This window comes from Danio rerio, chromosome 20 (genome assembly GCF_049306965.1).
Source record: "Danio rerio strain Tuebingen ecotype United States chromosome 20, GRCz12tu, whole genome shotgun sequence".
NCBI lineage: Eukaryota > Metazoa > Chordata > Actinopteri > Cypriniformes > Danionidae > Danio > Danio rerio.
Genome location: NC_133195.1, coordinates 54,525,001 through 54,537,500, shown reverse-complemented (window position 1 = coordinate 54,537,500; position 12,500 = coordinate 54,525,001). Strand labels below are relative to the sequence as shown.

Here is a 12,500-nt window from a genome sequence, read left to right as displayed (position 1 = left end):
CAGACCTCGGTTGTAGCTTATTTGAGTTACTGTCGCCTTTCTGTCAGCTGGAACCAGTCTGGCCATTCTCCTCTGACCTCTGCCATCAACAAGGCATTTGTGCCCACAGAACTGCCGCTCACTGGATATTTCCTCTTTTTCAGACCATTCTCTTTAAACCCTAGAGATGGTTGTGCGTGAAAATCCCAGTAGATCAGCAGTTTCTGAAATACTCAGACCAGCCCGTCTGGCAACAACAACCATTCAAAAGTCACTTAAATCCCTTTTTTCTCTCATTCTGATGTTCGGTTGTAGCTGCAGCAGATCATCTTGACCATGTTTACATGCCTAAATGCATTGAGTTGCTGCCATGTGATTGGTTGATTAGAAATTTGGCTTAACAAGCAGGTGGACAGTAGTACCTAATAAAGTGGCCGGTGAGTGTATATTCAAAAAGAAAATAATTTTTAACAGTAAAAACATTTAGCAATTTTACAGTTTAATGAATGCAAATAAATGCAGGCTTGGTGATCTTTAAAAACATTAATGGTCGTACTCTTTTAAAACGTCTGACCGGTGGTCTGCAGAGAAACTGTAAATAGAGAAATCCTCTATATCCACCACCCATGAATGGCTGTGAAGGTCATGGAAATTCACTGGTCAGAAGGTGCGGAGGCTGTTTGTTGACTCTGCACACTTTTACAGAGATGCTTGGCAAACACCTTTAAGAAGTCAGTTAATTACAAACCTCTATGTTTTTATGGTTTATAGTCCTCCTTCTGTAGTAAAGCATTCGACTAGTTGATGGTTAGACACTAGTGGATGGATTGGTGGTGTGGCGGTGGCTTAGTGGTTAGCACTGTCGCCTCACAGATAGAAGATCGCTTGTTTGAGTCCCGTCTTGGCCAGTTGGCATTTCTGTGTGGAGTTTGCATGTTCTCCCTGTGTTGGCATGGGTTTCTTGTCGCCCCGGTTTCCCCCACAAGTCCATACACATGCGCTATAGGGGAATTGATGAACTAAATTGGCTGTAGTGTATGAGTGTGTGTTTGAATGTGAGTGTATGGGTGTTTCCCGCTACTGGATTGCAGCTGGAAGGACATCCTCTGTGTAAAACCTGCTGGAATAGTTGGTGGTTCATTCCTCTGTGGCGACCCCTGATAAATAAGAGACTTGGCCGAAGGAGACTGAATGAATGATTGGTGGTGTGTCAGGTATAGCGCAGTGGGGAATTGGCCTGGAATAGAGGTAGGTGTGTGTGTGTGTGTGTGTGTGTCGTATAGCTCTGAGCACAGAGAGCATCTGTTGGATGTGATCAGACTCCCGGGACGAGACCTGCTGGATTCCTGGAGAACTTACAGCACACACACACTCCATTTTGTGACACGAACGCAGAATATTAATGCATTTACATCTAGCAGACATTATTTTAAGCAACTTTCAAGTGAGGAAAAAGAAGCAAACCATCAGCGAGTTTCTCTATAAGAAAGCACTCCCCTTTCCCAATGGTGGAAAGTAGCTGATTACAAATACTCTAACTACTGTAATTGAGTTGTTTTTCTCAGGAGTTGTAATTTACTGAGTAGTTTTATAAATGTATGCTTTTACTTTGCCTTGAGTTCATTTCTAGTGCAGTATCGGCACTTTTACTCCACTACTGTCCTTCAACCTGCAGTCACGACTTTATTTTCTCTTGTCTATGGGGATTAGAAAAATCAGTCCTGTAATTCCCGTCCAATCAAATCACACATAAGGTAAATCACATCATAATGAACTACCTCAAGACATGAGCGCTTTATAATTGCAGCAAACTGTTTGGAAGCATTATGAGTAGGGATGCAACGGTATCAGAATTTCACGGTACGGTAATATCTCGGTATGAATGTCACGGTACGGTATTTATTGAATCATTTACAGGAAAAAACAAAACTTATGAAAATACTCCAAAAAAGTGCCAAAAGTGTCAATGACATACAAATTAGCCATCTATCTGTAAGCTTTGAAACAGGAACTTCAATTTTAATAACAAAAAACTATTAAACCATGTAAACAAATTAAGTTTCAATTTAGTATTGTTGAAAACTCATCACATTCAACATTTAATCACTCACTCACTCAGATAGAGATGGGTTTAAAGGAAAATTATCATATAACTATAATCTGGTAAAAGCTGGTATCTCTGGGTATTTACAATGTCCCCTGCAACAGAAAAAACCCTCTCATTTGGGACTGAGGTTTCTGGGACAAGAGAGATATGACTTGGCCCAGGTTGGCAGCAGTGGGTAACGTTGTGCATCGTCTTTCCACCACTTGAGAGGACAAACCATGAGTGAGATAGAGATCTCATGTCTGCATCAATCTGAACAGTGTGCTGTGTTTCTGCAGTCCCCATGACTGATTATTAGTGGTATTCCCCAACTTGCAGGCACGTGCACACACAGGGCTCAACCTGTGCAGTGCACATGCCCTTTTTAGTCTTGGATAGAAAGTGCCCTTCCAAAATGATCAAAAGTGCCCCCGCGACGCGACATACCCTCCGTCCCCGCTTTACAGTATGCGCGCGACAACACCGCTATTCAGTACGCGCGCGACAACACAGCTGATAAGAACTCGCGCGACAACACCACTATTCAGTATGCGCGCGGCAACAACACCCAGCTCTTTTTCATCCCCGCTTCTAGCAGCACACTCCATTTCCGCATTACTGGATCTGTAGTGACAACAGACCGCAAGGGATGATGGCCAAGCATGGGCTGATGGGAATTGTAGTTTCCGGTACCTCCCGTTCGCTTCATTCGCCTGAGCAAATTTTCTCAGAAGACCTATAGTTTTACAGAGTCATGCGACTACGGTAATATCGAAAAAAATTAATATTGCGGTATGACGGTATTTATGAGTGTTCAAGAAGATGTCCAAAATCTGTACATGCATTGACTCTGAGTCTGTTTTGATGCATGTCACTGATGAGAAGATGACGGATGTTTACTGTTTGATGACTGAAATGGCACCCAGCAGGCACAAGATTTCAACATGCGTCAGGTTTATGTTTGCACGCTAACCTCATGGGGACGTAGCATTTTGTTTGGAAATGAAAACAGGTTGACCTCAGAACTCAACGTCAGGCCAACATCAATGTCCAACTTAAAACCAACCAAATACGTCTAATGATGTTACAGCTTGACGTTGTGTGGACGTTACCACTATGACGTCTATCAGATGTTGGATTTTGGTTGCCATAACTGATGAATAAATGTCAGTATTTGACGTCAATATGATGTTGGTTTAAGATGTTGGCTCGACGTTGGATTTTGGTCACTTTCTAAAATCCAACCTAAAATCGACCAAATATCAACATCATTTACCGTCATTATTGGACATCAAAATAACGTGCTTAGACGCTGGCTAGACGTTGAATTTTAGTCACCTGAGGTCACAACCTAATCATTAACACCTTATGACATTGTGTGCCTGTAGGGTTGAGGAGCCCTAGGCAAGATAAAAAAGAATTGGGCCCACTTGTGTAAGAACAGTGAGAAGAAAGCACAAAAAATGACATTTTTATATTTATTTCATATTAATATATAGGGATGTAACCAGAATTTAACCAGTAATCAGAATTTCACGGTACGGTAATACCTCGGTATGAATGGCACGGTACGGTTTTTATTGAATAATTTACAGGAAAAACAAAACTTATGAAAAGACTCGAAAAAAGTGCCAAACGTGTTTATTTACCTTAGCACTGAACATATCAATGACGTACAAATTAGCCATCTATCTGTAAGCTTTGAAAGAGGAACTTCAATTTTTCAATTTTAATAACAAAAAACTTATAAACCATGTAAAAAAATAAAGGTTCAATTTAGTATTGTTGAAAACTCCTCACATTCAACATTTAATCACTCACTCACTTAGATAGAGATGGGTTTTAAGGAAAATTATCATATAACTATAATCTGCTAAAAGCTGGGATCTCTGGGTATTAACAATGTCCCCTGCAACAGAAAAACCCCTCTCATTTGGGACTGAGGTTTCTGGGACAGAGAGATATGATTTAGCCAAGGTTGACAGCAGTGGGTAACGTTGTGCATCGTCTTTCCACCCCTTGAGAGGACAAGTCATGAGTGAGATAGAGGTCTCTTTGCAGTACAAGCCAATGTCTGCATCAATCTAACAAGTGTGCTGTGTTCTGCAGTCCCCATGACTGTTTTAGTCGTATTCCCCGACTTATATTTTACCACAGTCTGGCAGTGCCTGCATACCGTTTTATTCTTTGTCTGTCACCTTTTCTCCTTTCTCGTATCTTTTTAGAGAGAAACCGAAATACTTCCACACATCCGATTTGAAACACGCTTTAGGTTCGATCATTTCCAGCTCTTTTTCTTCCCCGCTACTAGCAGCACACTCCATTTCCACATTACTGGATCTGTAGTGACAACAGACCGCAAAGGATGATGGCCACGCCTGGGCTGATGGGAATTGTAGTTCCCGCTACCTCCCGTTCGTTTAATTCGCCTGAGCAAACTTTTCTCAGAAATATAGTTTTATTGAGTCATGCGACTACGGTAATATTGAAAAAATTTACTATTGGGGTATGACGGTATTTACAATATTCTTACATCCCTATTAATATATAAGTTTTAAGATTTATTGCATTATTATTGTTATTACATATTTAATATTGTAAATTTAATATTTAAGTGTAAAGATTTATTTTATATTAAACCTATAATACATATTTAAAAATATTTACTCAGATTTAAACAAATAAGTTTGCAAGCCAGAAAACACTCATTTAAAGCACTTATTTAAAGGGCACATAATTTACCCCTTTTTATGATTTAATATTAATATTATGGTTGTTCTGAGTGTGCCAGTTTAGGTTCAGTTCAACACACAGTTCAGATGTTTTTATTGTAATGTGTTAAAAAGTGTCATGTTGTGGGCGTGTACACAGCTCGCTGTTTTAGGGGTGTGTTGCTTCACATTGAAATTAGTTTCGGCTTCCCGCCCAACGTAACAAGGGGGGCGGAGCCAAGAGCTCCCACGCTCTGTGTTTACAACAGACAGGCAGACAGAGAGAAGCTAAGCTACATGTGAGGATCAGCATTCAGCCGTACATGTACGACTCGGACACAGACCAAGCACAGAGTACAAAATCATTTGTGTCGCTGTATAGTTTTACAGCTGACTGTGTGCTAGTTTCAAGTGCCGAGCTTGTTCACCGAGACTAATAACCACGCACACTGAATTAACTTTGACTGAGGCACCGGATGCTCCGCTCGAAGCCGCGACACGGCACACTAGACACTCTCAGTAGTGTGGCAGAAGAGGAGCACCCGCGGGGCCCTAGGCGATCGCCTATGCTGCCTGTAGGATGGCCTGGCACTGTGTGCCTGCTGGACAATAACTAGATGCACTACAGAATGTTACGTTTACACACACATGCACAAATGAGATGTAAATGCATGACCTTTTCACAGCGTAATACTCACTACTCTCGAGTACTTTTGAAAGGTCTACTTGCAATACATTTTTAGGCAAGTAATGGTACTTTCACTTGGATATGATTTTTCAGTACTCTTTTCACTACTGCCTTTTCCTTATGTTTCCTTAGCACCCCTGAATGTTTTTGTTCCCATTTTCTGTTTAACAGAGTTTTTTTTTAACACATTTCTAATAATATTAGTTTGAATAACTCATTTCTAATGACTGATTTATTTCATTTTTGCCATGATCACAGCACATAATATTTGACCAGATATTCTTTAAGACACTAGTATTCAATTTAAAGTGACAATTAAAAGTTTAATTCAGTTCAGCTTTATTTGTATAGCGCTTTTTCAATGTAGATTGTGTCAAAGCAGTTTCACATATTTAATTCAATTCAATTCAGCTTTATTTGTATAGCGCTTTTACAATGTAGATTGTGTCAAAGCAGCTTCAAATAAATGGTCAAAGTAACTGGATCAGGGTAGTTCAGTTTTTAGTGTTTAAGTTCAGTTCAGTTTAGCTCAGTTCAGTGTGGTTTGAAGTCATTATTGAAAGTTCAAACACTGAAGAGCAAATTCATCGATGAGTAGCTTTTCAGATCCTGAACCATGCAAGCCAGAGGCGACAGCGGAGAGGGGAAAAAAAACTTCACCGATAGGAGAGTGAAGAAAAAAAACCTTGAGAGAAACAGACTCAGTTCGACACGACCATTTTAATTTCTCCGCTGGCCAAAAGTCTTGTGCAGAGCTGCAGTCTCAGCGGCGGAGGCTGGAAGCTGGCCTCAGCGAAGACTCGTCTGTCCCTGGAGCATCACTGGAATCAGGCTCATACTCTCCACTCCCCCATGACCAACAGTGCAGCAGCAGCTCAGGATACGGCCTGGTCCTGGATATGGACACCTTGGGATCATCTCGTCACTGGTCTTGGATCCAATCAGTGACTCCGCATAATCTGAGGACCTAAGGAGGAGTATCCCCTGGTGGAAATAGAGAATAAAGAGAATAATTAGCGTAGCTGCTGTTCATAGTGTATATAAACAAGATGTAGAAACTTGTGTGGAAACCCGTTAAGTGATGCATTGAGTGTATGCTTTACTAAACAGATAGGTCTTTAATCTAGTGTTGAACTGCCAGAGTGTGTCTGAGCCTCGGACATTATCAGGAAGGCTATTCCAGAGTTTAGGAGCCACAAAGGAGAAGGCTCGACCTCCTTTACTCGACATTGCTATTCTAGGTACTACCAGAAGCCCTGAGTTTTAAGATCTTAAAGAGCGAGCTGGATTGTAGCGAGACATATAAGATCATAGTAAATTGAAACAGTGTAGTTCAGTTTTAAAGGGCCATGAACCCCCCTCGTTTCAGCAGGGTGTTTTCACACCTCTACTTTGGAAAAAGTCAGAAAAGTGGGCGTGTCCAGCTCTGTTTAGGGGGGAGTGTCGGAGGAACTAAAGTGGGAGGGTGTGGGAGTGTCTATTTGGGCACGCGCGAGCTTCAGAGTCAAAATACACACACATGAGAAAGTGATGGTGTTTAACCTACATGGACATCTGTAGTCGAATTATTTGCCAAATTATTAAATGTTGGACTTTAACTGCAATTTGGCTCTTTCATTCAGGGAATTCATTCATGCCCCTCGCGACAAACGCGATATTTGATTCGAGGATCTGCTCTAAGCGTCTATTTTTCATGCAATGTTTGATACCGCATGTCGAATAAGAGAAAAAAACCTCCGCATTTCCTGGAAACTTAGATGCACACGGCAGGTAGCATCAGAAAGTGTGTTATTCCGGTCACAAAATGCGGTGCTATGTTTGCACTCAGTGCAATAGTTAACTTAATTCGATACGAACAAACTGAATAAACAAAGAGCACTGGTCGCTCACTTACCAAATCTGTAGAGACAGGACAATCACCAGCAACTACAGCCGCGTCTTTATGAAGAGAAGACTAACGTTACAAGCGAATCGCGGTGACACTAATGAATATTAATGAAGTTGCACAATAGAGCGCGCTGATTGGTTTGAACCAAGCCTTACTCATGCATTAATAAGACTGTACGTAATAAGACTCACTCTGGCACAGACGTCCAGTCTGCACGCTGGAATACAGGCTATTATGTCATGACCGTGACGCAGCTTCAAATATTCGTTTTAAACAGGAAGTACGAATTTGCTTGAAATATCGCAAAAACAACCATTTTACACTTTTTAGTGAAATATAGGTGTCCTAATAGTGTTTTTAGCAGTGTGGGACACATATACCACTGTCAACAGCTCAAAACATGTGTTTTGGTGTTTCGTGACCCTTTTAAGTGTTTAAGTTCAGTTCAGTTTAGCTCAGTTCAGTGTGGTTAATAATCACAACTGAGAGTCCAAACACTGAAGAGCAAATCCATCGATGCGCAGCTCTACAGATTCCGAACCATGCAAGCCAGTGGCGACAGCGGCAAGGAAAAAACTTCACCAATTGGCGAAAGTGAAGAATTGCAAAACCTCAAGAGAAACCAGGCTCAGTTGGGCACGACCATTTCTCCTCTGGCCAAACGTCTTGTGCAGAGCTGCATTCAAGGCAACGGAGAATGCTGGACCTCAGCGAAGACTCGTCTCTCACTGGAGCGTCACAGGAATCAGTCACATGCTCTCCACTCCTCCATGACCACCACAGCAGCTGCTCAGGATACGGCCTGGTCCAAGATTATCGAACCTTGGGATCATCTCGTCGCTGGTCTTGGATGGAATCATTGGCGCTGTGTAGTCTGAGGGCCTCGGGATGAGTACCCCCAGGTGGAAATAGAGAATAAAGAAAGTAATTAGTGTAGCTGCTGTTCATAGTGTATATATTTAACTAGGTTAATTAGGGTAAAGTTAGGGTAATTAGGCACGTCATTGTATAACAGTGGTTTGTTCTGTAGACCAGAGGTTTGTGTGTCCTGTAAGGCAGTGTTATTAATGCTGTTGTGTGTCTCCTTTTCAGCGTTTGTGTGTGTGCGGCGCTGTGTTTTCTGCCGGCGGTGAATGCAGACGCTGTAGACGCTTCTCTGCTGGGCGGCTGGCAGGACGTCTGGCTCTTCCGCTTGTTCCTCAATGTTTTGGGCTACGCCACCATCATCATCCCCGGATACTTTCTCATCAGCTACTTCAAACGCGTCAACTATCTAGAAACAGGTTTGTTCAAGTTCAACCAACAGAGAAACTCACACTCTTTCTGTATGCACATTTTTAGTCACTGACTGCATGCTTGTCCATGCTATATTCTTTATTCCTTGTTATATTCTTTCATTTCTTTTCATTTCCACTTATGTATTGTAACATTTGTAAACACTTTTTCCCCCTATTTATGTTTACAATAGTATTTTGGTCACAATATTTATCAATGCAGGGCTCGAAATTAACTTTTTTACTTGGTAGCACCGGTGCTCCCAACTTCAAATATTTAGGAGCACCAAAAAATTTTTAGGAGCACCAGAAAAAATTTAGGAGCACCCACCAAAAATGAATGAGCACCGCTGCAAATTGTTTTTTAAGGGATTTATTGTATTTTAAACCAACATCAATAGGACTAACAAAAACTAGAAACAACTTTCTAACTAATGCTGCGAAGACATTGATATTTGTGTGCAATAATTCCAAAATGAATGTCTAATAATTAGGCCATAGAATCTTAATGATGATAAAAAATGACAATAATAGTAACAATGAATTCCATTTCTCATTATGATACTGCCTTGTAAAATAAAGCATTGCAGTAAGAAATATTTATTTTGTACTGCTGTTTTTATATGCATGTCAATTTAATAAATAATATTTCTGCTACAAAACAAACAAAAGTTTATATTAAATCATTCAATTCAATGATGAAAGCTGCAAAGTCATCAGTAAAAAAATAAAAAAATAATATACACCTCAAAAAAGATCAGACGAAAGAAAGAAAAGTCTCACTTCTATCACTCTTTAAAAGTTTTGGTTTCAGTTTGTCAATTTAAAGGTTCAGTCTGAGCTGATCTTCATTTTTCTGTGTTAGTAGAAAAGCTGGCGAGTCAGCCGACCCAATTTATGAGCAGGCAGAGCAGGATTCTTGCGCTAACCATCGGCGCAATACCGGTCTTTGTTATGAGCCGCAGTTTCAGTGTAAACTTAGTAAAGGCGAGCTTCTTTGGCGATGATATGTACAGTATTAGATTTGACTTTTAGCGGACATTTGCGTTGAACACGCAGTGAATGCAACGCATGGAGATTCGGGCGCCTTCTCCAAGAAGCGCGTACTCGATTGATCTCAGCTGGTGGATCATTATTCACCACGTGACGTGTCATGATCGCTCTCATCTGCGCCTCAACTTTAGGTGGGGTTTGCAAACCTGTGTGCTTTAAGTTTTTACTCTTCAGCCGTTTGCATTTCCCGTGTCATAAAAGCTCCTTCCCTGTCATCTGACAGCGGAATACCTTGAGTGAATGACAGCTAATATGAACCAATATAGCGGCAGGGAAGAGCGATTCAGCACGTTTTTACAAAAAATCAAAACAGGTCGCACTACAACTAGTATCTGCAGTCGCACTAATGCGCCCAAATATATTATGCGGTCGCATAGATTAATTTTCGGGCACATATGCGACCAAAATGGTCGCAATTTCGAGCCCTGCAATGCATTATTAAAATCCAAATTCATGCATGTTAACATTAGTTAATGCACCGTGAGTTAACATTAAGTAAAAAAGAACGACCTTCTTTCCATTAATGTTAACAAAGATGAATAAATACTGTAATGAATGTATTGTATTTATTTAATGTAATGTATTTAAACACCTATTTTTTTCATATTTATTTGTACAATAATTTGTTTTCTACTTATGTTCACTATAATAATTATTTTCCCCAGTTGTTACCCATGTATACTTTACATACTCTCACAGGCCACTTTATTAGGTACACCTTACTGCAGTAGTACCTGTTTGCCTTTAGAACTGCCTTAATCCTTCGTGGCATAAATTCAACAAGGTGCTTGAAATATTCCTCAGTGCGTTTGCTCCATATTGACATGATAGCATCACGCAGTTGCTGCAGATATGTCGGCTGCACATCCATGATGCGAGTCTCCTGTTCCACCACATCCCAAAAGTGCTTTATTGAATTAGGATCTGATGACTGTAGTGGCCATTTGAGTACAGTGAACTCGTTGTCATGTTCAAGAAACCAGTATGAGATGGTTCATGCTGTATGACATGGCGCGTTTTCCTGCTGGAAGTACCCATCAGAAGATGAGTACACTGTGCTCATAAAGGGATGGACATGGTCAGCAACAATACTCAGGTAGGCTGTGGTGTCGACACCATGCTCAATTGGTGCTAATGGACCCTTAAGTGTGCCAAGAAAATCTCCCCCACACCATTACACCACCACCACCAGCCTGAACCATTGAAACAAGGCAGGATGGATCCATGCTTTAATGTTGTTGATGGTAAATTCTGACCCGACCATCCGAATGTGTCAGCAGAAATGGAGACTCATCAGAGCAGGCAACGTTTCTCCAATCTTCTATTGTCCAGTTTTTGTGAGTCTGAGTGAATTGTAGCCTCAGTTTCCTGTTCTTAGCTGACAGGAGCGGCACCCGGTGTGGTCTTCTGCTGCTGTAGCTCATCCGCCTCAAGGTTGGACGTGTTGTGTGTTCAGAGATGCTCTTCTGCAGACCTCGGTTGTAGCGAGTGCTTATTCGAGTTGCTGTTGTTTTTCTATCAGCTGGAACCAGTCTGGCCATTCTCCTCTGTCCTCTGGGATCAACAATGCATTTGTGCCCACAGAACTGCCGCTCACTGGATATTTCCTCTTTTCAGACCATTCCCTGTAAAACCTAGAGATGGTTGTGCTTGAAAATCCCAGTAGATCAGCAGTTTCTGAAATACTCTGGAACCAACAACCATGGCCACTTTTAAAGACACTTAAGTCACTTTTCTTCCTCATTCTGATGCTCAGTTTGAACTGCGGCAGATCGTCTTGACCATGTCTATATGCCTAAATGTGTTGCTGCCATGTGATTGGCTGATTAGAAATTTGCGTTAACGAGCAGTTGGACAGGTGTACCTAATAAAGTGGCCAGTGAGTTTGTGTATTACAATTGTGTATTTATGTCTATCTATCTATCTATCTATCTATCTATCTATCTATCTATCTATCTATCTATCTATCTATCTATCTATCTATCTATCTATCTATCTATCTATCTATCTATCTATCTATCTATCTATCTATCTATCTATCTATCTATCTATCTATCTATCTATCTATCTATCTATATACATACATACATATCTATAGATTTGTAAATACATATAGATGGATCAATAAAATTTTATATTTTAAAATAAATTATATTCAACTTAATTTCCTTTAGTTTTTTTTCTAATTATTTTTTATTTTTAATTCTATGTATACATTTTGTCTTTATATTAAACGTAATATGTTCATTTCCCAATCCTTTTTCTTATGTTTCTTTCATCGAAGCCATCAGTATTTCGCATTTTCTTGCCCATTGTTCTATCCAGCAGTACATTTGCAATCTGAGCTTCTGAGTTTCCTACACCGTATTTGACATAGTAATTACTGTCGCAACCACATCCGTGTTGAAAAATGCAGTGTTTACAGTAGGCACTTGACAAACCTGCTTTTGAACACGCTGCTGATGTTTGTGCAGGTCGTGGGCTTTGTTTCCCTCTCATAAAGACGTGTGTGTTTGGGAACGAGTCTAAGACTGGACTGCTGGATGACGCTTCACCAGCGGGCAGAAATGAGTCTGAGTCCAGTTCATCGGCTCGACAGGCCTTTAAACTGATCTTCTGTGCCGCTGGACTCCAGGTATAAGACACTCACACAAACAATACATTAACACAACACAATCTTCATGTGTTCACCGTGAACAGCATCAATATTTAGTCTCTTTTTCTGGCTGTCTTTCCATGGAAGTACTTTAATATGATGCTGACGGTTTTAACATTGACCTTTGTGAGCTCACAGTCACTTTTAAGTCAAACGAAGATTATA

General features: G+C 40.6%; 1 protein-coding gene across 1 annotated transcript in view; it reads left to right on the top strand.

Moving 5' to 3' along the window:
* slc35b2 (solute carrier family 35 member B2) overlaps window positions 1-12,500 on the top strand; it is a 30,187-nt gene that overhangs the window by 4,082 nt on the left and 13,605 nt on the right. The window contains exons 2-3 of the mRNA NM_205635.2: window positions 8,445-8,635; window positions 12,154-12,314. Of these exons, the coding sequence (NP_991198.1) occupies window positions 8,445-8,635; window positions 12,154-12,314 (352 nt within the window). The remainder of the gene's footprint in view (window positions 1-8,444; window positions 8,636-12,153; window positions 12,315-12,500) is intronic.